The sequence below is a fragment of the Bemisia tabaci genome, chromosome 2, assembly GCF_918797505.1.
Source record: "Bemisia tabaci chromosome 2, PGI_BMITA_v3".
NCBI classification, from domain to species: domain Eukaryota; kingdom Metazoa; phylum Arthropoda; class Insecta; order Hemiptera; family Aleyrodidae; genus Bemisia; species Bemisia tabaci.
The window spans coordinates 15,093,619-15,116,759 of NC_092794.1; the positions used below are offsets into that span (position 1 = coordinate 15,093,619).

The 23,141-nt window shown below is 39.3% G+C and overlaps 1 protein-coding gene across 1 annotated transcript in view; it reads right to left on the reverse strand.

Moving 5' to 3' along the window:
- Hml (hemolectin) overlaps nucleotides 1–23,141 on the reverse strand; it is a 39,997-nt gene that overhangs the window by 12,122 nt on the left and 4,734 nt on the right. Inside the window, exons 4-19 of the mRNA XM_072296740.1 lie at nucleotides 22,365–22,531; nucleotides 21,012–21,157; nucleotides 20,058–20,238; nucleotides 19,232–19,329; nucleotides 18,130–18,301; nucleotides 15,744–15,987; nucleotides 14,629–14,806; nucleotides 10,927–11,110; nucleotides 9,733–9,821; nucleotides 8,992–9,214; nucleotides 7,679–7,852; nucleotides 6,415–6,652; nucleotides 5,577–5,715; nucleotides 4,699–5,061; nucleotides 2,270–2,790; nucleotides 626–1,397 (exon numbers count right to left, since the gene is read on the reverse strand). Of these exons, the coding sequence (XP_072152841.1) occupies nucleotides 626–1,397; nucleotides 2,270–2,790; nucleotides 4,699–5,061; nucleotides 5,577–5,715; nucleotides 6,415–6,652; nucleotides 7,679–7,852; nucleotides 8,992–9,214; nucleotides 9,733–9,821; nucleotides 10,927–11,110; nucleotides 14,629–14,806; nucleotides 15,744–15,987; nucleotides 18,130–18,301; nucleotides 19,232–19,329; nucleotides 20,058–20,238; nucleotides 21,012–21,157; nucleotides 22,365–22,531 (3,889 nt within the window). The remainder of the gene's footprint in view (nucleotides 1–625; nucleotides 1,398–2,269; nucleotides 2,791–4,698; nucleotides 5,062–5,576; nucleotides 5,716–6,414; nucleotides 6,653–7,678; nucleotides 7,853–8,991; nucleotides 9,215–9,732; nucleotides 9,822–10,926; nucleotides 11,111–14,628; nucleotides 14,807–15,743; nucleotides 15,988–18,129; nucleotides 18,302–19,231; nucleotides 19,330–20,057; nucleotides 20,239–21,011; nucleotides 21,158–22,364; nucleotides 22,532–23,141) is intronic.

A 23,141-nucleotide genomic window follows, 5' to 3' on the forward strand; every position in this document is an offset into this window, starting at 1 on the left:
TGGGATGCCAATCAGGTCCCGTGAGGATAAGGTCTATGAATTTAAAATTTATATGTTTCAACGTAAATACTTTTTTTTATGAAAAATGCGACAGTGCCACTGACATCTGAGGCCTTGTCTCCAGGGAAAGATTCATGGGATTTTCCCCACACTGGAAAAAAAAACACAATGGATCTAGAGTCCAGACTCTTGAAAACATGACAAGAAAAAATACTCGGATTTTTGCTTGAATCAAAACGAAATCCGCTTAAATTACGAGACTTGGTTCTCGATTTAAGCTAGATTCTGATTGAATCAACAGTACTTTTTCTCGTCGATGTTTTTAAGAGTCTGGACTCTAGGTCCAATGTGTTTTTTTTTTCCAGTACAGGGAAAAATCTCACTTGCGAAGTTGGGGAAAATATTGAGTCAGCCAATAATAATCACAGTGCCAACTAAGATTCATTGTGGAGTCCCAGGAACGACTTAAAAAGAAGAAGAAATTTTGTTGTGTCGTTTAATGGGAAAAAACCCAGAAGTTTGATTCCTGCGATTTGGACTTGGGAAAAATCCCGTGAAACATCTCGCGGCGACAAAGACGTAAGATCAACGCAGTATTTTACTCTGAAAAAACTTGCGAAATTACCTTCAGATAAGCTCCATCCGGCGTGACGCACACACACTCTCGCGCCGGTGAACACCGCCCAACGCCCTCCCAGAGATACCCCTCAGGACAATCATCCAAGCTCTCAGGCCAGCATCCACCGATACAATCGTCCTCAGAGCCGCCGCATAACCCACTCCTTTTCGCCTCGTGCAACTGTTTACCGCACAACTGCCCGCACCGGATCTTGCACTCTAGGTACTCCTGTCCTTCCTCACATCTCCCGCCGAGTTGGGGACTCGTCTCAGTCGTTGTAGGGGTCTCCGTCGTCGCAGGGCTGGTGAAGAGGTCCAACGACTTGCAGGGTCTGCTCGTGCACACAACGCTACCCTTGGAGCAGAAGCATCTGCGACATTCATCGGACATCGTAGGGACCTCGTCTCCCTCGTGGTAGGTGACACCGTCGGAGACTGAGCAAGGGCAATGGGAGATCGGCACGCAAGTGGAGTTCTCGGAGCTATAGAGTACTTCTCCTTCAGGGCAGGTGTGGCAGTCGTTGAGGCGGCATCCTTCGATGCAGGAGTCCGTGCACGTGGAGGCGGGTTGGTGGAGGCTCTGGCAGGTCGCCGGCGGGCAGGGTGAGACGCACGGATCGTAGCTGGAGGAATTTGAACACTGGAGAGGGCAGAGGTGCTGCGACCGCCAGTTGATGTGAACCCCGCGTGTGTTGCATTGTTGTGCGTATTCCGAGATGGCGGTGCATAAGCATTCGCAGTCGCCACCTTCGTCACAGGCGCAGGCGTCGAATAGGCATCTGAAAAAGCACGGAAAAATAAAAGTTCGTACGTCAAGAGGTAAAGGTCAAATCGTCATTTCCTGGGCGAAGAAACGTAACTCCATTCCAAGGTTGCAAAATTGATTAAAACGATGCAATTTCTTACAAGAATATATAGCGTATTTTTGTCAAAAATTTTTCTGATTCTTGCTTGAGATCAGATAAAAATTGGTGAAATTCTCAGTTAGAAATGCCGAAGATTCTCCCGGTAGAATCGTAATTTATGAGAAGAAATTAGGTAACATTAAAATGCAGTTACGTTTCTTCGTGAATCAAACGATGAAAAAGCATCACTTAGGTTTTGGATGAATCCCAGCCAGACCCGAATTAGTGTGCTTTCAACAATTTTAAGGTTGATGCCCACCCAGATCTAAATTATAAGAATATTCTAAGACTCGTCCCTAAATATATTTTTTTTACGATTAAATGGGTAATGGCAAGTATCAGGAAGATCCAGTGTACCAGTAGAAAAAGTATGATATTAAAGCACCCCCTCCTCAAAAATTTACGTCAAGGAGGGAGGTGCAATTTCAGAAGAGGGGGACAAAGTTATTGAAAGTTTTAAAAAAATATTTTTGCCCAAAATTTTACTTTCTCGGGCACGAATGCACAATTAACGGCGCTACACTTCTGCAGTCCATCGACATTAAATATTCGAAACGACAAACAAAAAATTTTTTCTCATGAAAAGTAAAAAAGAAATCTACAACAGGCAACAACCTACTTGTTTTTTTTTTTTAAAAAAAAAAAGAAAAAAAAAATTATTTCTATCTGCTGAACTTGGCCCATAACACATTCACTCGCCTGATTTTTTGAGTTTTTACCATCTAGAGAAACTGCACAAACCTTACCTTTTATAAAAAGGTTCCACTACGATTTCCGAATGGCACGCCGCAAATTTGGCAGACTTTAAAACCGAGCACTTCTCGGTGACCCAACGTATGCGATGCGGGTTATCAGAGCACGCGGAGGCCAGGTCGACAGTTTCTTCGATATCCGTGCAAAATGATTGGATCTTCCAGGAGTTTCCAAACGTTTGAGGCGAGGTCTCGACAAGGCCACTGGGTGTCTGGAAATCATCAGAACCGTCTCCGTTGAAATTACCGCAGAGTCCGCTCATGGACCCGCGCCAACGAGGATCCACCTGGACCGCGACTCGGGTCCCACGATCCCAGCGTAACGTCACACCGTGGTGGAGTAACGTAACGATAACGTAAAGTTCCGTCTCGTGCGTGGATATTTCAGCGTGGTTAGATTCGCTAAAAGTGGCTTTGTTTTTCGAGAGGATGATTTTGTTGGTGGTGGCTCCGATGTTGCTCATGATGATCACGGCTTTGGAGCAGGTAATGCCGGTTGAGCCGCACGGAACAAGCTGTAAATAGATTAATGAAATCGTTAAGCTTTGTTTTACAATTGAAAATCATGAAGTTCAAACGAAAAAAAGGAAAAAGGGCTCTAGAGTTCAAGTTTTTGGCACTTTATACACTGGAAAAAAAAACCACATTGGATCTAGAGTCCAGACTCTTGAAAACATTGACAAGAAAAAGGACTTTTGATTCAATCAGATCTAAGCTCAAGCAAAAATCCGATTGAATCAAGAGTACTTTTTCTTGTCGATGTTTTTAAGAGTCTGGACTAGATCCAATGTGTTTTTTTTCCAGTGTGGAGTTCAATTTTTTAGCATTTTTTACTACTACTGTTTGGAGCGCGTTAAGCGGACAGGAACCAAGCCGCATCAGCTATTGCCAAATTTTATTGGGCAATATTATTTTATACATGAAAACGGTTGTGCGGATTTTCGTGCAAATTTCGGTGAATTTTCTGCATACAAGGCAAATTCCCTACAATTTTCAGAAGAATCCGCACAACCGTTTTCATGTTAAAAATTAAATTGCCTAGTAAATTTGGCAATAGCCGATGTGGCTTAGTTCCTTTCCACGCCGTCCACTTACCAGTTACTAGTTATATTAAAGATGATCCATATCTTATTTATTTCGTAAATGCTGCTCAAATTTTACATCCTTGACATCCTTGTGTACTCCGCGGGCGGTAGGTCTGACATCGAGAAATTACTCGAGAAAATATTCAACGATTAGAGAACGCATCGGGGTGTAGGCGCAATGCGTGAAGTATTCCAACAGTCTTGTAGGCGCTAATATGCGTTCCACGATCCACGCTGACTGCTGGACCGCGTTGCGTTTGGCGTAATGCGTGAAGTATTCCATCAGTCTTGTAGGCGCTTCAAGCCGACCGCACTGAAGTAATCATGGGATATCACGCGCAATTCAAGGAAAATCGAATTCAAATTAGCTCTCAAATCGTCTCGAATCGTCTCAAATTAGCGACGGTCATTAATGTAAGTATTATGCTCGCATCGTTAAATGTGAAAACCAAGCGCGCAAGTATTCGAACTTTGCAGTAGGTATGTAATTGTAATATCATACAAAAATGAAGAGAAATCCTAGCTTTAAAACGTTAATACACTGGAAAACTATTCCATCGTATAGTATACCGAAATTAATTTGAGCCTGCACAATAATGGCAAATGGACCTCGTAGAGTCTGAGCAGTTTCGATGAACGAATTTTTCGTTCTTTGTAAAACTGTCAAAAATAATTTAAGAGATTATTGGAAATTTTTCAAATGATTGAAAATGGATGAAAGGTATCTTCTACTTTACAGGAAGGTATTGCATATCAATATTTTTAAAAAGACTCTCTTGCACATACTCATTCATTTGTCTGGCGGTATTTATATCCCGATTGCATGACATCTGAGATGTGAGTGTGTATGCGGTAAATTAATGTGCAATTGTACATGAGCAAGTGAGTCTTTTTAAAAATATAATATATTATTCTTGTGTAGTCCTTTTAAAAACTATTCTGCATAAAAGAGTTTTTTTCATCTCATCAGTCTGGTTTTAATGTATGGCGAAACTTAATTTAAAAAAAAAAAAAAAATACATTTGGGCTCTTTTATTGTGCTATTGCTGATAATGTTTTCTCCTTGACCTGGAAATTTTTTTCACTTTTTTTTTACCTTTCACGGTGTGAAAAATCGCAAAAAAATATTTTTCTCTATCGCAGCATTAAAAAGTACACCAGAGCTCGCCTAGTCATTGAATAGTGTCAATGCAGCTCTCTGGCAACTCGAATTAGAACTTGAAATCAAGAGTCGATTTGCCACTGGGTCCTTCACACTACGAAAATAAATGGCAAGACGTATTGCTTTGGGGACTTAGGAGGTTATGGAAAATTCAAATTCAAATGTTTCGCACAAACCTCATTAATGATTGTGAAGCTTTCCGAATCATTTCCTTTCTGTCCTTTGGCCAAAACGTAATCGCAGGCACCTTGAAAGTCGTAAATCTGAGAGTCGAAGGTTTTGAAGTGTGAATCACCCCAGGAGGAACAAATACCAGGGCATTCTTTTGTGGTGCAGTTCCAAAAACCGTTGGCACACGTGCAGGAATTACAATCCGTTTGGATCGACTCACCATTGGTGTAACCATGACCACCATGGTGGCAAGGACAGTCAGTTGGTTTTACACAGAGTCCATTGATTGCATCCAACACATAACCAGGTTTACAAACACAACCATTGTGGCAGACACTCGGTAGCGAAGGGGTATGGTTAATCATATTCTGAAACATTGTTAGTTGAAATATGCTTGAAATACTTTGTGTCCAGGGTTCATTTTTTTTTCAAAATCACCAACCAGAAAAACCATTAAGATATCGAAAGTTGATACAAGAGTTTTGGGAAGCATATAATTTTATTAATGATTTTACGGAATGACCGTTTTATTACGTATCTTTAGAATTCTTTTAATTTATCTTTTCGAAGTAGAATTCCAATAATCTTCAAATTATTTTACGTTATGGATGCCCTAAATAGTGTTTTTCACCTTCAAGTTTATCGTTATTTCTGAGTGCACCTCAACAAAACTTTCTGTCCAAAATGAATGACGTCGTTTTTGAAAAATAAGAAACTAAAAAACCATTAATATTCCTTCGCTATTGATTGGTAGACACAATTTTGAGGGGGTTCTGTGGCAAGATCTCTTTGTCTTTGTCCAACTTAAATCCTCTCTATGTTTAAAAAATGAGAGATCAAATACAAAAAATAAAAAATAAAAGCAAACACAAATCATAATTACCTGACATGTAAGCATTTTAGATGGTAAACAATGCACAAACTCCTGATGAAGATCACCATTGCAGAGTGTTGTTTGATTCACCGCTAGTAAATCAACATCCAGCTCAGAAGAACAAACCCACTGCGCATTCTGACATTGACTAAAAGTAAAATAGAATAAATTAGAATCATGTATTTTTTTTTAAATTCTACTGCCCATTTTTTTTCCTCCCGAAAAATACATCAAGACTGGAGAAACCTGTATTGTTGCGGTCAAAAAAAACACTCCCTTGCTAAAGAAAAAAAGCATACATAAAAGCAGTGAAGATGGCCCAGAGATTTAGACCTGATCATTTCCCCATTTTCATTGATATTTGATTGATGTGCATACATAATTGAGTATCTTCTCGAAGGAAGAAAGCCCTCCATCCATCCCGAACACATTCTTGAGAAGAACACGTGGGTGCGTTACTGGATTGCAATGTTGTGTCTTCGTTTACCCACCCGCGGATAACGGGAACCCAGTACATCTATGACTTTAGTTCAACACCGCGTATCTCCATTGCGATGTTTCAAAATCTCCACTGTTAGTTTACTTTTTCGAAGTGGAACCAGTAAATTTTATAGCTTGAACTTTATCCCGGATACTCTCCTGACAGGGAAGAAAAATCATGGAAGTTTCCAAGAAATTACATTAACTAGTTTTCCAAAGAAGAAAGAAAGTAAGCCTGAAAGTCTACGACGCGACGTAGCAAACGGAGAAACGTGATTTCGTACTTTAGCTATGGATAGATTCCTTCGGACAAATAACCGATATAAAGGTCGTTGAACCATCTTAAAAATATTTGACCTTTGCTTACCATTTTTCCTTGTCTTTGAAGACAACTTCTCCAGCTTTGTACTCGAGTCCTTGATGTCTGCAAGGGCAACTCTCCAGAGGAACGCAAATTCCATCCGAGTCCAAAAACTTTCCTTCGGGACACTGACAACCGGGTATACAGTGACTTTTACAATGACTTTGAGTCGACAAATCCTGGCAAGTCATTCTGCACGAGTCGGCGCACTCCTTGTATTCCAGTCCGAAATCGCATTGGACACCTGCAGTGGAACATTAATTTAATTATTGTGGAATGAGGCACCACTATCATATTATATCTAACTTCTTGTTGCTTCATCAAGATAAATTCAGCGTTTAACGTCGCGCGTATATATATATTTTTCTAGTTACATGAAATTAAAAAGTTCAGCCTAAAAAATATGTTTTGTAATGAGTGTGAAGGAGTCGTATCGCTGTGTCTCGTGTGATAAGAAAGCTCAAAAAGTGAATTTCTTCAGCAGTAAAGTTAGCGAATACATATACACAATTGCCCCCTAAAAATAACCGTACTGGTAAAATTTTGCCAACAAAATAGCCATAAGGCAAAAATCTAGTCGAAGAGACGAATAATACCAACATGTTTCCAACATGAAACGGCCACATATTTGTTTTCATTCAAACGTTTCCAAAACTCAACACCTAACAATATTGCATCAATATAAATGATCACATCTTGGTATCTTTCTAAGTCTTGAAATCAACATGATATCATGTTAGTGTCAATCATTGTTATACTATCAACATGGAAACAATATGGTGCTGATCATGTTATTTGGTTTCGAATTGACAAAAACTGTCCTGATTTTACGTGCTTTACGAGTTCCATTACCTCCTAAATGTATTCCAATGTTTGTTACACTAATGTGCGCTCTGAGATATACAACTACTGAATACAACTATTTCAACTCCTGGATGACACAAATTGCATAACCACTGAATTGAAGGATAACTGAGTTTTCTCGCTTGTTTGTCAAGAAAATGTTGCGCTTGACACCACACCGTATGTTGCAACTTCAACTCATCGGTGTCTCGAATTACAAAGCCGTGACAATGATGGAAAACTGAGTTCCTCTCTTTAAATTATGTTATTATTTAAACCAGGTTATGATGTTCCAAAGAGACGTACCTAGAAACTTACTCTGCGGTTTTAAATGGGATATAAAAAACCTGCGAATCATTAGGTGACTTTATCCTATTTTGCGATCAACTTATTCTACACATTACAATTTATCTGAACAGAATCTTACCACACTCTTTCATGGTTGACCTCCAGGAAATTGATACATTCTGATTTGCACATTCCTGAGCATATGCGGCAACCGCAGCGCAAAAACAGGAGGCTTTATGCTTTCCAGCACATCCACATGCTTCCGACAAACAGTCTTCATAATAAAGAGTAGGGTCGACAACTTTATGGCATTCTGTAAATGAAATGTTTACTCCAATCAAAGGTAATTTTTGATACTTATACACGGAAAAGTTATTTCATTACACAATGTTACATGTCGTAGTGTTCGCATAAAATGCGGCTGTTTCAAGGAGTAGAGAATGACGTGGAAGTTCTCATTTGCATAACCTTTTTTTCTTTTTATTTCTTTTTTTGTGGTGTCAAACTTTTAGTGAATTCGTCGTTCATAGGACAAGAATTTTTCCCAGACGTAACTTCATATCCAAGCTGCAAAATGGACCCAAACAAAACAAGTATTCCCGGCAAATATGACTGTGCAATTTCCGTTTAAAAATTAAAATATATTTTCCGCACGTAGTTGGGGAAAAAATCAGCGAGACTTTTGGTCCCTTGGGACGTCGCCCCTCTGACGCGAGGGCATATCTAAATTTCCACATGAGCCCTGTTTTACGTACGAAGCCATGCTTTCTGGGGCTCATACGGAAATTCAGATACGCCCTTACGTCAGAGGAGCGACGAAATGTCAAAGCGGTTTCTTGAGGAAGTACAAATTACGGGTGGAAATTTTGCAAGGGTGACATTTCAATACGTTTTCACGACAATGGAGATGTTGCATGTGTGTAGAATTTGCGATTTGACTACTAGTTTTAGTTTTTATGTAAAAGTTCGCAAGAAACACGATGGTGCCACTGGTTTTCTCTGAAATCAACTCCCAAGCTCAAAAAACGCTCTCAAGTTGAAGCCAAAATGGAGGAGATATCCCACCCTACCCTGAGAGTCCACGTCTACATCAAGACAAACTCTCCATGCAAAGATAGGGAGCAAATACATATACAGGGCTGCCACTTTATTTGAGAACTCCAAAACTGAAAACACGGCAACCCTGCTAATGTATTTGCTCCCTATCTTTGCATGGAGAATTTATTTTGATGTAGAGGTGGACTCTCAGGGTAGGGTGGGATATCCCCTCCATTTTGGCCTCAACTTGAGAGCTTTTTTTGAGCTTGGGAGTTGATTTCAGAAAAAAACCAGTAGCCCCATCGTGTTTCTCGCGAACTTTTACATAATAATTAACAGTCAAATTGAAAATCCCTCGCACATGCAACATCTCCATTTACAACGAGAGGGAGAAAAACTACGGTAATATCTCACCTGAAAATGTCTCGGATTTAATTATTTGGCAGGCGCCGATAGCACTATCTCTCCTATTTTTTTCTGCTGTGCAAACCTGACTTGATGCCTCCGAGTCGACGTCACGGACACAAGATCCAGGTACAGCCCATTTCTGGAAAAAGAGGTTGACACCACTTTCGATGTCATTCTCAGGAGTGAGGAAGTCATCTTTTTGGTTGAAGTTGAACGTCCCACATAAACCCTGGAAAACCGAGCGAAAGAAGATTATCATCCAGCATTCAGTAGACTCTAGTATCAATAATCGTAAAAAGAAAGAAAAAAAAGAAAAACCTTAAAAAGCTTGCACATTTCGACGACACGGTGAGACTCCTAAACCACATACCTCGTTTGCGGTGTTTCAAAATCTCCCCGCCTATCTTTTTTTTGAAGGGAAACAAATCAACAACATTCCGTGAAGTTTTTCATGCATGCTTCAAGTAAGATAATTAATGAAAGATATACATATGCACTGGAAAAAAACACATTGTATCTAGAGTCCAGACTCTTAAAAACATCGAAAAGAAAAAATACTCTTGATTCAATTAGATTTAAGCTTAAATCAAGAACCAAGCCTCTTAATTTAAGCTGATTTCCTTTTGATTTAATCTTAAATCTAATTAAATCAAGAGTCCTTTTTCTTGTCAATGTTTTCAAGAGTCTGGACTCTAAATCCGATGTGGTTTTTTTCCAATGTGGAAACAAGCGTGTATGTAGTCATACCTTGGTTTTATTTTGAAGACTCCCGGGAACGTAGATGCTAAATAACGAATGGCCGTCCCAATTTACCTCCACACTGTTCCACAGTCGCACTGATTGAACAAGTTAGATGTAGTTAAATTAATAAAATGAACGGAATAAATGAGTGAAAGAAGGAGGAGGGCTTGAAATCTTGTAGCATGCTGATGGCTAGGGAACAATACTGCTTATCTGCAAACGACGATTTCACATAACGTAGAAAAAAGTTCGCCATTTTTGTACTTTTAAGATTAGGTTTGCAATTTTTTATATGTTATAACGTCATCACAGCCTCCCGTGTGAACTTGGAAAAATTATGAATATCGGCCTCCGTATTTTTTACTGTGGAATGTGGTAAAGTTGCTAACTCAATTTTGCCAAAATTGTCGGTTAGGCGATGTTGTTCCTTAACCATTGATATGTTTTAGTTGGAATAAATTTTGATACAGGCAGTTGCACGAAGATTATGCTTTTGAAAAATTGTCACAATTGGATATTTTGAAAACTTGACTTTTTTTGTGAGAATACGGCTAGGCTTTTCACAATTGGACGTATTTCTGTTAAACGGAACTACGTGCATCAAGGCATGAGCCCTAAGACTCATAAGCATATATCCGTTACAAGGCTCACGTCATAATGCACATAGTTCCGTTTGACAGAAATGCGTCCAATTTTTTCACAGTTTCATTGCTTCAACACAAAAGTTTTGTTGATGCGGGAAAGAAAACACAAAATAACGCTAGCCTTCGGTTGCAAATTTCAAGAAAAAATGCCAAAGTGTTTTCTTGCGGAAATTTTAATAAAAACGAGTGGTGAATATACTAATGTTATACAATCGGAGGAATGCGTTTTCCCAGTCTCTCCATAATTTTCTACGCTAAATTCACCGCAAATTGGACATAATTCAACAAAAAATTTGTGTTGGTTTGTGTTTCACGTCCTATATTATCTGGAAGCAACACAAGAGCACAAATATTTTTACATCAGTGTGTCGTGAGTGGCCGCTTAATCGCAAAAGCGGCCGATCTCACGTGGCCACAGAACTTCAGTAAACTTGAAAATCAAGTTTTTATGTCGGATGAAATAATATTTTGACGTATGTCACTGTTTATTATGTTAAGAACATAATAAACAGAACATAAGTAAGAACAGAACAGAATATCAAGAACATAAGTTTACCTTGAATGAACATAGACGATGCTATTCTAATGGTCGCAAGATTTTTCACATTTATTGGTAAGTTATCTTGAAACAAATTGTCAACTACAACATTTCTTTTCTCCCTTAGCTCGATACGATTTTCAGGCATTTCAATGAGGATGTGTCTTGCACAAGTTGACGGTTGCATCGGTGAATTTCCAAACTAAATTTGAATAGAGGAAAGAAAATAACATTATTGGAACCAGGTATCTCTACAGCGGACTGCCATGCCAATTTACATTTTCTCAACCCATGCAGTCATGCAGTTACTAAGGAACTGAGGATGATGTAAACAGGATTATTTGCTAGAGCTTTCATTCACAGCTATAAGTCTCTTTTAAACAAAATAAGTGACGTCAAAAAAAGTGCGAGGCGTGAATGATCGATTTTCGATATTTCCCCATCCCCATTTAGAGCTATGGTAAAGGATCGATTGTTAAGGTGGCCGTTGCAAACACCCTGCTTACTGATCCTCCTCCATAGTTTAAAATAGCAGATCAATCGATATATTACAAAGTACGCCACGCCACTGGTCAATTAAAAGATTACTGGCGTATAGTTAATTGTAATGAAGTGGTGTTAACGATTGGTGATGATGTCAAAATACTCCGCAGATTCCCAGAAACACACTCAAAAAAAGCTCCGGCCGTGGAGGCCATAAGCAGCGGACCTGGAGCACGGACTGGATGGGCTATATGGCACTACCGTTCGCCTACGCGCCTGACGGCCGGATTGCTACGTGCGGGGACGATGCGGAGTCCTACGGACATGAAAACCGTAAGTCGCGGCCTCGAGCGGCATAGGCAGCTTGCGCTCTAGGCGCTACTTACGGGCTGGACGGCCGGAGCTCTGCGCGCCGCCGCTGTCCGCGACGTGGTGGATTTTTTCGGAACTACAGCTGAAAATTCACCATTAAAGTACATACTTAGAAAAGAAAAACTTTCCAGCAAAGTTTTAAACATTGAGTGAATTATCTTGTGTCAATTTCTGAACAAGATTTTTTTTCTTTCCTTCTTTTTAAAATAGGTATATATTTCTTTGTTGATAGTTCATAACAATTTAGTTTCAGGAAAGTGATGGATAATTCAATGTCTAAGAAAGAAAAAGAGCATATGAACGTTAGCTTGTTGATCATGTTTCAGATATCAAGAGAGATTTGAACTCCTAGGCTGATAGTTCAGCAAGTCAATTTGAGAAAAGAGATGAATCTTAGAGAAGAGATGATGCTTATTGAGAAAGAAAATCAGCATATGAATGTTAGCTTATTCATCGTGTAGAGATATCAAGAGAAATTTTCAAAAACCTAACTTTAATGTTGCAAGCCTTCGTAGAAATAAATAAAGCACTGGGGAAGCACTGGAAGGAACAAATGTAGATAGATCAAAAATTCATGCTACCTATTTTAAATGTAGAACAGACTGTCCAAGGTATGATAAATTGCTAAAACTCATTGCAGCGAAAAATGTAAATTGAAAAATCATTTTTATCACTTGGCAGCCCGTTCTCAATAAATGTAATTACTTTCACTCAATGAGAATTCAGCATTTGTCAAAAACAAAACCTGGTTCATCCCTCAATAAAAAATACGAATGCAAAGTAGGAAATCACCCAAATGATTAACAAAGGAAAAGCACAGGCGTAGGTCTAGGTACTTACAGATTTTTACTCCTTACGACTAGAAAAGCTTCAGAATCTTGAAAATGAGGTTGAGAATATTTCAAAGTGTAAATTCAGAAGTAAAAGTTGACAAAACTTCAAGATATAACTCTCCGCAATAACTACCGGATACAATTTCCACAAAATATTAGCGAAGAAATATACCACCGAAAATTGTCACACTTGTTAAAATTGTAGATCTTCCCTTCAGCAAACTGAAGCGCGATTCACACAAAATTTTACCACTATTACAGTACACTGAGCTCCCTAGAATTGGGATATGGAATCAGAGAGATATTCACAGCAACAATGTTTGCACTGGCTCTTATCGGATAATCAACGCAGGCAAGATTGGCTTATAGCTTCCGCTGGCGGACAGCTATTTTGGCAACAGAGAAGGGAGGTGTTGGATGTCGGAGAGTGAAATACTACCTACTCTCAATTGAAAACATTTAAGTATAAGCCAGAGATTAGATTGAAATGGAATAAAAAATCAACCCAATCTTATGAGCAAGCAAAGGTGGCACAATGAAGTTGCAATCGGTAAATAGACATTCTTGTGACTACATTATCAGTATTTTAGTGTGGCGGTAATTTACTCTGTGGGAAGATGCGTGGCAGGTAATTGATTGCTTTTCTTGGATTTAAGTTCTTTCCCTTAGTAGGGGGAAAATAAGTGAATTGCAAACGAACTTACAGGAGGAGAGGATATGAGCTCAGTGTGTAGGTAAAACTGACAATTTTCACTTAACTCTCGTCGCATTTCCGAAAGTATTTGACAAGCGTTATCACACAGAACTTAAGAATCAATCGTGCACCGCACAGAATCAAGAAAATATATCGAAAACCTCCAAAATTAAACGAAAAACGAACACACGTAATGAGCAATGACCAACAATGACAAGCAATTTACTAGATTCTAACCTCAATAAACAACGCTGAGTGGTGGCTGCGATCGCTCCCGAAAATGTTCAAGGCTGGCGGCAACTTTAAATTCACGCACTGAATAACATTGACGTAAAATATTGTAATTTTCTGCGAATATACACGTAGCCGTCTCAATTTTAATCTGATGGTGACGCCATTTTCCGAAAACTGAATCTCACCTCACTGCCAACGGCCGTGGAAGCGGTTGGCTCCGATCCTGAAACCCGTAACTTACGCTCGGCTCCTAACCGGTCTTACGGCCATGAAGGCCGCGCGGGGTCCACGGGACACCGGCCGCTGGGTCCAGTACTAGCTGGCGCACAGCGCGTTAACGCCGGGACACCAAAAAATGGTGGCACACATATCAGTGGCATGGCGTGGATGATCGATTATCGATATTTCCCCATTTGAAACTATGGTAAAGAATCGATTATTAAGGTGTTCGCTGCGAACCCCCTGTTCATCGATCCTTTTCCATAGGTTTAAATGACAGATCAATCAATATATCGCAAAGCACGCCACGCCACTGACACATATTATCTCTACAACTTGAGTTAGGGGTAAAGGAAGCATTTCAGGCGTCTTTTTTTTTTGGCCAAAATGAGGTTTTTCTTCTTAGAAATTTTTTCCCAAAATCAATAAATACTGTGAATATATTGGCATAACCAACTGTTCCCATAAACGTTCTTCTACAATATGTTATATTATTGTATTTTTTAAAAAAAAATTACCTTCAGTAACTCTTGCAAATAGAGACGTTTCCGGCATTATCCGCACCGTAAAAGCTCGGTGACAGAGACTGGGAACCTTCGGTTCCAGTTCGGCAGACTATATTTGACAATTTTTAGGTAGATTTCCCAAATTTCCGCGAGTGGAACGGAAAATTTCAGCATTTAGCAAAACTATCGTTCCCCTTTTCTATTTTTTCTAAATCCAAGAATTATGTAGAATGACTTTAATGAGTTTTCTAATTCATTTTTCTGTTGTCAAACTTCGATGGGATATTCGGTGAATGCTTGAATGTTGTCTACTTTCGTTCAAATATTTTACAGCACACTTTTTATTATTTGGAAATGATGTTACTAGAAAAATGCGTACCTTTTTGTCACATATGCTGTAAATAGACACATTTTCTGTTTTCATCAGTGTGTATGAGCAGAATCCATTGTAAGTAATGTGAGATTTATCAAATGTTCGGTAATGGAATGTTCCGAACCCTGAACACTCTGCGCTACAAACTTTTGACGTGCAGTGCCATTCTCCGGCTTGACAGGTGCTAGAATTAAAGAGAGAAATAATATGGGTAACGATGAACCAATTGAAAACAAGGTTCTTGGACGAGGTGTCACAATATAGGCGTTATGCGCCTGTCTTCCAAAAAAATTACCCACCCCCCCACATACACACAGGCGCACCCTCACATGCATCAAAATATACTTACAGTCTGAATTGGAACAAAATATAGTTTGCACAAAAAAAAAAAAAAAACAGGTTCCAAAAGATTAATAATAATTAATTACTTTTTAATTTTCCGGTATTTTTACCTGCCCCAAAAACGATCGATTTTTCAATTTCTGAAGGTCCTATATAAAGAGGATGGATTGACACTACAATATCCTTATTTTACACACACACCGAAAAAAATAATATCCTGTTTTAGCATCTAGGATGTCAAAAATGTGTCTGGTGATCCCAAGATGCTGCCTTCACTGCCCCCGCAGTTAATTTTACATCCTGTGAATGCAAATTCAACTGCGGGGGCAGTAAAGGCAGCATCTTGGGATCACCAGACACATTTTTGACATCCCAGATGCTAAAACAGCATATTATTTTTTTCGGTGCAAGCACACGCATTAAGGCTCAGAATGTCTTCCAATCATGGCTCGCTTATGCATTATTTAATTTGTTCAATTAAAATTTTCAATTCATATTTCTTTTCAGAGAATTTCGTTTGCGAATCAATTATCTATGACGGTTCTTAAAATTGCAAGAAAAAATATTTACAACTTTCCTCAAAAATATTTTATCGAAAGAATTTTCACGATTAACATCCAAAGATCTTACGGTGTTTTTCCGTAGCATGGTAGTATAGGCACACACGAGGGAAATTCAATTGAGAAGATGTTAATCAAACAAATTTGAGTATAATCAAATTAGTTGACGTTTCTTAACATCACAATGAGATTCGATGCGGGACATGAAATCAAACTCACCAAGTGTTACAGTTTTCGGTGAATGTGTCGCCGGAATCGTACTCTTTACCCATCCGTAGACATGGGCATTTGTCTGCAGCGATGCATGAGCCGTTATGCAGGAAAGTTCCAGAGGGGCAGACGCATCCCTCTTGGCACTCATCACCCAACGCCTCGGGAATGGTGGGCAGAACTAAAGCGTCCCGGCAGGTGGGTTGATGAGCCGGAGCGCAGGAACTGTAAAGTCTTCCCCCGCATTCTAGAGCTAAACAGTTTAATTTGGGAGGTATCGTAATGCATTAAAGGGTGCTTTCTCGAAAACTTTGCATTAGGAATATAATGTACACTGGAAAAAAAAAAAAAAAAAAACACATTGGATCTAGGGTCCAGACTCTTAAAAACATCGACATGAAAAAATACTCTGGATTCAATCGTATTTTTGCTTAAATCAAGAACCAAGCCTCTTAATTTGAGCGGATTTCCTTTTGATTTAAGCTTAAATCTGATTGAATCAAGAGTATTTTTTCTTGTCAATATTTTCAAGAGTCTGCACTCTGGATTTAATGTGTTTTTTTTTTGTTTTTTTTTCCAGTGTAACCACATCAGGCGTTGCCTAATTTTCTCTATTTTTTTATTCTTTAAATAGAAAACTAGACAACACAAAATCTTAAAATTTTGTGTATATTCTTAAAAGTCTACGGTAAATTTACCAAAAAATTTAAAGCCTTACGCAGTTACGTTCTCTGATAGAAACATATAACTATAACATGAGAGAAAATTAGGCAACGTGAAGTACACTTTGGCTGATTCATCTATTCCATACAAATGTGTTTTATAACGTAAGATGTAATGCAAATTTCAGTCAGCCTCAGTGGTGTAGTGGTCAAGGCAGTTCGCTGCCAACACTGAGGCCCCGGGTTCAATCCCCGGAGGTGACTGATATTTGAGGACACTCAAATATCAGTCATCGTGACTGTGGATGACTATGCCACTCCAATGCCCTGACCCTTCGAGGTAAAAGGGTGCGGGAGGGACATGGTGACATGGTCACCCAGTAAGTAATCCGTCTGCACTGTTCGACTGGGTTGTGAAAAATCGGTAATCACTCGTAGTGTGCGCGACTGCCAGCGCTACCTATTAGTGTAGATTGCAACAACACAGTCCACCTCGGTGGAGACATGGCCGTGCTCCGAAATTCTGTGCTCTGCAGCGTCTGCCACAGTCTTTGATAAAACCTTCCGTTGGCTATCAGACGGCCGCTGAGCCTTGCGGGAATATAGAGGATACACAATGTGTGTCAATAGTACGAAATTAAAATTTAAGGAGCACGGTCCAACTTCGGGGTGCACGACGGCAGTAGCCAGTTGCCTTGGCCCCTTGGGGGCGCCTCGCCGGTCTGCCCGGCATTTACTTACTTACTTACTTAATGCAAATTTCCTGTCACATTATTTTCTTACGTTCAAAAAATAAAATGGCTGCAAATACAAGCTTTGAAACACGGTGAGGGAGGTACGTATTTTTCTGTAAGGCCTTGTCTCCGCGGGACGTTTTCATGGGATTTGTCCCAAGTTCGAATCGCAGGAATGAAACTTCTTGGATTTTTCCCAATTACCGTCTCCACGGGACGAGGCTCATCTGGTCCTGCGACTAGTTTGCGCGGGAAGATAATTTAGTTAAAGTCGAGTATTTAAACGGCATTAAAATAATAGTTGCACTCAATTGACAATTAGACACATCATTTGAACTAAACCAACATTAACAATGGAGTAATGAATAAAATATCGCACAATTTGTTTTCCCTTCTTCTTCTTCTTCTCTCAGTGGGTCCTAGGGGTACAAGGACCATACGTGGTACTGATAAAAATATTGATTAACTTAATATTTTTCCTAACTTCGTAAGTGGGATTTTTCCCAGGGACAAATCCCGTGAAACATCCCGTGGAGACACGGCCTAAGTTTCCATTGATGTGCGACTGGACGTAGACGACCTATTTTCAGGGGCACGTGCGATCACGAGACATCCAGTGTGTCGCAATAGCCAATCACCATCCAGTGGAACTTGATGGGCCAGGAGGTGCTGGTGATATAAGCCCGGTTGCGGGAAGGTGCGGCCATAGAATGATGTGCGGCAGCCAATGGGGGAAGAGCGGAAGACGTACGACTCCTACTGGATGGCGATTGGCTCCTGCCAAAAGCGCAAAACGCTTTGCTCTCACTTCATGGTGATTGGCTACCACCGCAGCGCAAGACGCACCGCATAGTGATTGGCTCCTGCCAATAGCGAGAAACGCTTCGCTCTCACTTCATCGTGATTGGCAACCGCCTCAAGTGTTTCGATTGTCTTACTTTTTTCCATTTTCGTTTTTCGTTCGTCCTCTTTTACGAGAAGTGTAAATCTTATACTCACGGCAGAAATTCGACTGCCTCCATTTCTCCACAGGAGCGTTCATCCTCCCACACATTTCGGTTAGCACCTCAATCGTGGTGCAACCACAGTCTTGTTTATTCTCTAGCGGACAGCTCAGGTAATCACCCATGCATGCCTCAAAGTAGGCTTCAACTACATTGGGTCCCATTTTCTGAAAGACGGAAAATGTTGCAGGTATATAGTTCATTTGAATCAACTTCAAGATGGGTCAGGTTGAAATATAAATTACTTTACATGCTGAAAATAAGAGCTGAAAATAAAATCATCAGTGACCCACGCTGGTCATCGCCTGCCAATGGGATAAGTGGGAAGGTCAGTATTATAACGGTCTTATTTCCTTGTTCGTATCTTCGGCCTGGCGTAGATCTAATTGTTAGACGTTTTCATTCTGGTATCCTTACATGCGCATGCATTTTCATTGATATCGGTAGTTAATCAATGCATTTTCCCCGCCATATTTTTCCCATAGAGTACATAGAGTCGTAGTGTAATTGGGAGAGCTGGCGCCACTTTTAAGCATTTTCTATGTCCCGAATTCCGAGACTCCTGTGTGACGCCGGGTCACTTTTTCGATACATAATCGATTGTTTGCGATACATGGGTACCCGGCCATCCGATGACAACAACAACAACAACGGAGATAGGAATTACCACGTATTCCACACCGCCATTTTGGATCGAAAATGTATCGAAAAAGCGACCCGAACTCGGCACACACCGAGCTCGGAATTCGTCGAGCAGAACATGGCGCCAGCTCTCCCATTTACATTACAACTCTATGTACTCTATGATTTTTCCCTTTATTTTTTGGATGACATAAGTCAACATTTGATTAAACACTTTCAAGACGTGTATCTACTTCTTGCGGATCTGATTGTTAAATAGTAACTTAAATAACATATGTAATGAGTCATAAATCTACAGACGTAGGTTGTTACATTTTCATAATGTAATAATTTTGTCTCTTCCCTCACTAAAGTACTATAATGTTTACATTGGCACAATACACTACACTACGTCATCATGGCTCTGATCACCAACTGATAGAATTAATTTTAAAAAATCATGATGGATTACTCACTTTTCTGCATTCAGCAAACTTCGGATTTTGTTTCAAAGCGTAACATAATGAGTCTTTAATGGCTGCCTCGGAAAAAACAGTCGCTGTGATTTTTCCCTCTGCAAAATTAAATAAAATTAATAACTTGGAAAAATAAAGAACACTATGAACCAAAGAGAAATGTCAATAAAATACGTTAACTTTCAAAGAAATCATATATTCCTTTTTTGGGCGGTTTTGGAACCAGCCCTCTTCTCCCTTCACAACGAGTCTGAGATAAGTCATATCGTGCTCGATCGCCCGATCCGTGGATCGCGGGTGCTGTACACACCGGCAGGTGCAGTGTAGGCAACTTGCACATCGGCATATATGTATGACGGTGTAGCATTGACGGTATTTCTTTGGTTTTGAAGGCGTTAAGTATGACGCGAGCACACGGACGGACGCGCCTTTTGTGGCCCGCGATCATTCCAATTCGCGGCGTCAGAGAAGTAAAATTATTCGGAGTGCAGTGCACCACTTTTGCTGAAAACTCTACAAGGGCTTTGACTCTGATATGGATGTATAAATTTTTGCTAGCCCACATTCTTGGCATGGTTTTTAATTATTTCTGAGCGGTTTTACCCAAGTGTGATCCCAGCTGGCCATGTTATTGGCAGTTTAGTGATACCAACGCAACGTAGTTACTTCATTTCATATTCTCCACTTAAGGTAGATAGCATGTTTTCTCTTAGATAGTTTTCTCCAAGTTTGCAGTTCCTATACCTTTATGGATAGAATTTTTTACTCACTATTCATTCTTTTCAGTTTACTCGTAGGATCAACCAAATAATAAAAAAACTCTTACCTGAGAACAGAATATTTTTCCATTTTTTTATGAACGAAAAAATACGACCCTCCTCACATTTCTTGACGAAAGATTTGACATCAGAGGCCGCCACATCGTTTTCTGGGTTTCCGTCCAGATTTCCGCATAAACCACTCACAGGTCTCACGTTCAATCTTTGAACCGTTACTTTTATAATCCCCTGCAAATATTGACATCCAGTTATTTTTGTTTTCACATTTTATATTCCTCTTAACATTAGCGCCAAAATATACTTTGAAATCAAATTTAAATATCCAAGAAGGAATCACGCCAATTATTGAGATAGGGTATTCAGTAAATGTTGTTAATGTTTAGGTACCGGCACCGGTACCAGTGCTTTTATAGGTTACTAAAAAAACACCTGACACCTCTTCATTTGAGCTTCCTTCGACATAGGTGTAAAGTGTAAATGTGTAAAACTGTATAATGTGCAAGAATATAAGTGTGGGCTAAATTTTATGCACGGAAATACGGTTCAACAATTTAACGTACGGATTTAGTGACTATGTAAAGGGCGATATCATTTTTTTTTCTCCATAGAGGAAAATAAAAAATACGAAAACACAGGAACAAGAAAAAGTAAGGTGTATTAGATAATGGTTCAATCTTGTCGTCTTTAGAATGCCTCCTTGAACAACCGTTTATAAGCACAAATTAAAAGTGGCGTGATTTATAATTTTTTTATAATAATAAAGAGTATACATCAGTGTGCCTTATTTTTTTAAATTGCTTGTGCCCTACTTACGTCAAAGTGAGTTGACAAAAATGAACCAAAGCAATGAAATCTTACAGTAACATGGACTCATTTAGGAATAAAAGAAGCTGATTGCAAAGTTAACCACCGCCATTCACTAAAGACAAAAGCTACTATCGCCAAAAGTCGGAAACACTGTTTGCCAAACCTGTGACAAATAATGCAAACGTAATACATACTTTATTTGTTCCTTGAATGGATAAGGTATCTTCATTTGTATTGACTACGAAAGCATTTGCTGATAATTTCTTAGCTTCGAATCCATCGAATTTGCATGGTACTGGGTGCTCTGTCTCTGCAGTGTATACTTTAAATGTGCCGTTTACTGAAAACATGAAATGCAAATACAATGCAACGAGATTATTTTTTTTTTAAAAAAATAATGTTCTTTGTAAAATGTTTTATTCCATGCATTTCTTGAAATTACACATCAATACTATTCAATATTAGAGCCTAACAGAGCTGAGTGGCGTGCTGCCAGCGTGAGAGGCTCAATGGCGCCTACAAACCTAAGTGGGTACTTCACGCATTGCACAATGCTTGAAGTATCCACTTGGGTTTGTAGGCGCCAATGCGCGTTTCGCGCTGACCGCCCGCCCGCCGTGCGGCGGCGCGGCGCCTGAAGCAACTATTTCACAACAGAGATGTTGCACAGTATTATACGAAATTGAACGTCTTAAGAATGACAGGCATACTTTAAAAGTACAGATCCTATATCCTCTTTCCTCGCAAAATAAATCAAGATACTTATCGTACACAGTAAAAATCTAAGAGCCTTTAGCTGAGGCAAATCAAGAGGTTCATCCGGTTCAAGTATGGCGAGGTGGGAATTTCTTGAAAGATAATTAAGTCCTGTTACACCAAAGAGGTGTAGAGTTTTAGTGAATTTTGTCTCATGGAATTGACGCTCCCTCATGTTTACCAAAAATCTCAATTATATATTACTCTCCGTTGGATCAAAAAAAAAAAAAAAAAAAAAGCAAACCCTCATTCTTCCAAGACATCATACATTTTCATCCAAAAATGTTTGTGAGCAATCGTCGTTTGTATTTACATGTGGACCAATTAACTTTGGGTCTCAACTGGCACGTGGACCAAAACCTTCGTGCCAAAAAAACGCGTGGACGTAAATTACTGGAAAAAACAGGTACGCGGACAAAAAATCATTGACGAAATGTCCTATAACCTCATATTTGATCGGTATGCACCAATTTGAATCTCTCTATAGTTTTTTATTCATGAGGTGCGGCCATGTAATGTTTTAACTTGACAGGAATTCATTAAGAGCAATGCAATTTTCAGATAAGCCGTAACTCGTGCAAAAAAAAAAAAAAAAAAAAAAAAAAAAAAAAAAACTGGACAATAACCAGGAGAGAGGTGGAGATTTTGTCGATTTTGAATGAATACATTCCATGAATTTCTAAACCTCGGTTATTTTACCTAGTGCATGTTAGTCATGCCTCATAAGATAATCTGTTATGAATAATAAACCTGTTCGTATCCAATTCATAATAATTAATACTACACCTTACCGTCGTGTTTTATCACGTATTCTTTATCGTTGACCAGAATAATAGTTGTCACTTGAATACAGTTCTGAGTTGGCGTGGAAGATTGAATACAGAGTGAGTGGTCCACCTGAACATCCACGACGAATGAACTTGACTCGATCAGTTTTAGTAGAGCACCACTTTTATAACTGCGGAAAAAAGAGTATGTTAGGTAAAAATTATCAGTGCGTAGAAAGTTTGGATGTAAAAACTGGAGGTGACGCTTTTGCCTCTGACAAATCGTAGATTGATGGAATAAGGTAGGAGATGAAAAGATACTATTTGCTGGAGGAACTCAGGCAGGATCTACGGGCGGTTGGTGCGCGGTTGGGAGCGCTATGAGGACGGCATAGGTAATATTTTACTTTTATGCATCACCCTGTAAAACCTCCTTAAGTTGAAATCGTCGTGAGAGGTCTTTTACGTGTACTCAGATCAAAGTATTACAGACGCATACTAAAGCACTATGGTTTCTGATAGATCACTTCGGTACCATGAATTTGCCTGAAATAATGCAATCACACCCTGCCTTTAAGTTTTCTTCTTGGGTTTTTTTTTTCTTCATTTTCACGGAATTCCAAAATAACTTACATTTTGATGGGTAAGATATAGTTACGATATATATAAATTCTATATACCGAAGAACAATATAACCGTAAATCTTGTTGAGAATGCCATCGTATACAGTAAATATTTATCGTAAGTTGAGGACAATTTTGCGAAATTATAGCATCGAACAAGTGAATGCAAGATAAAATT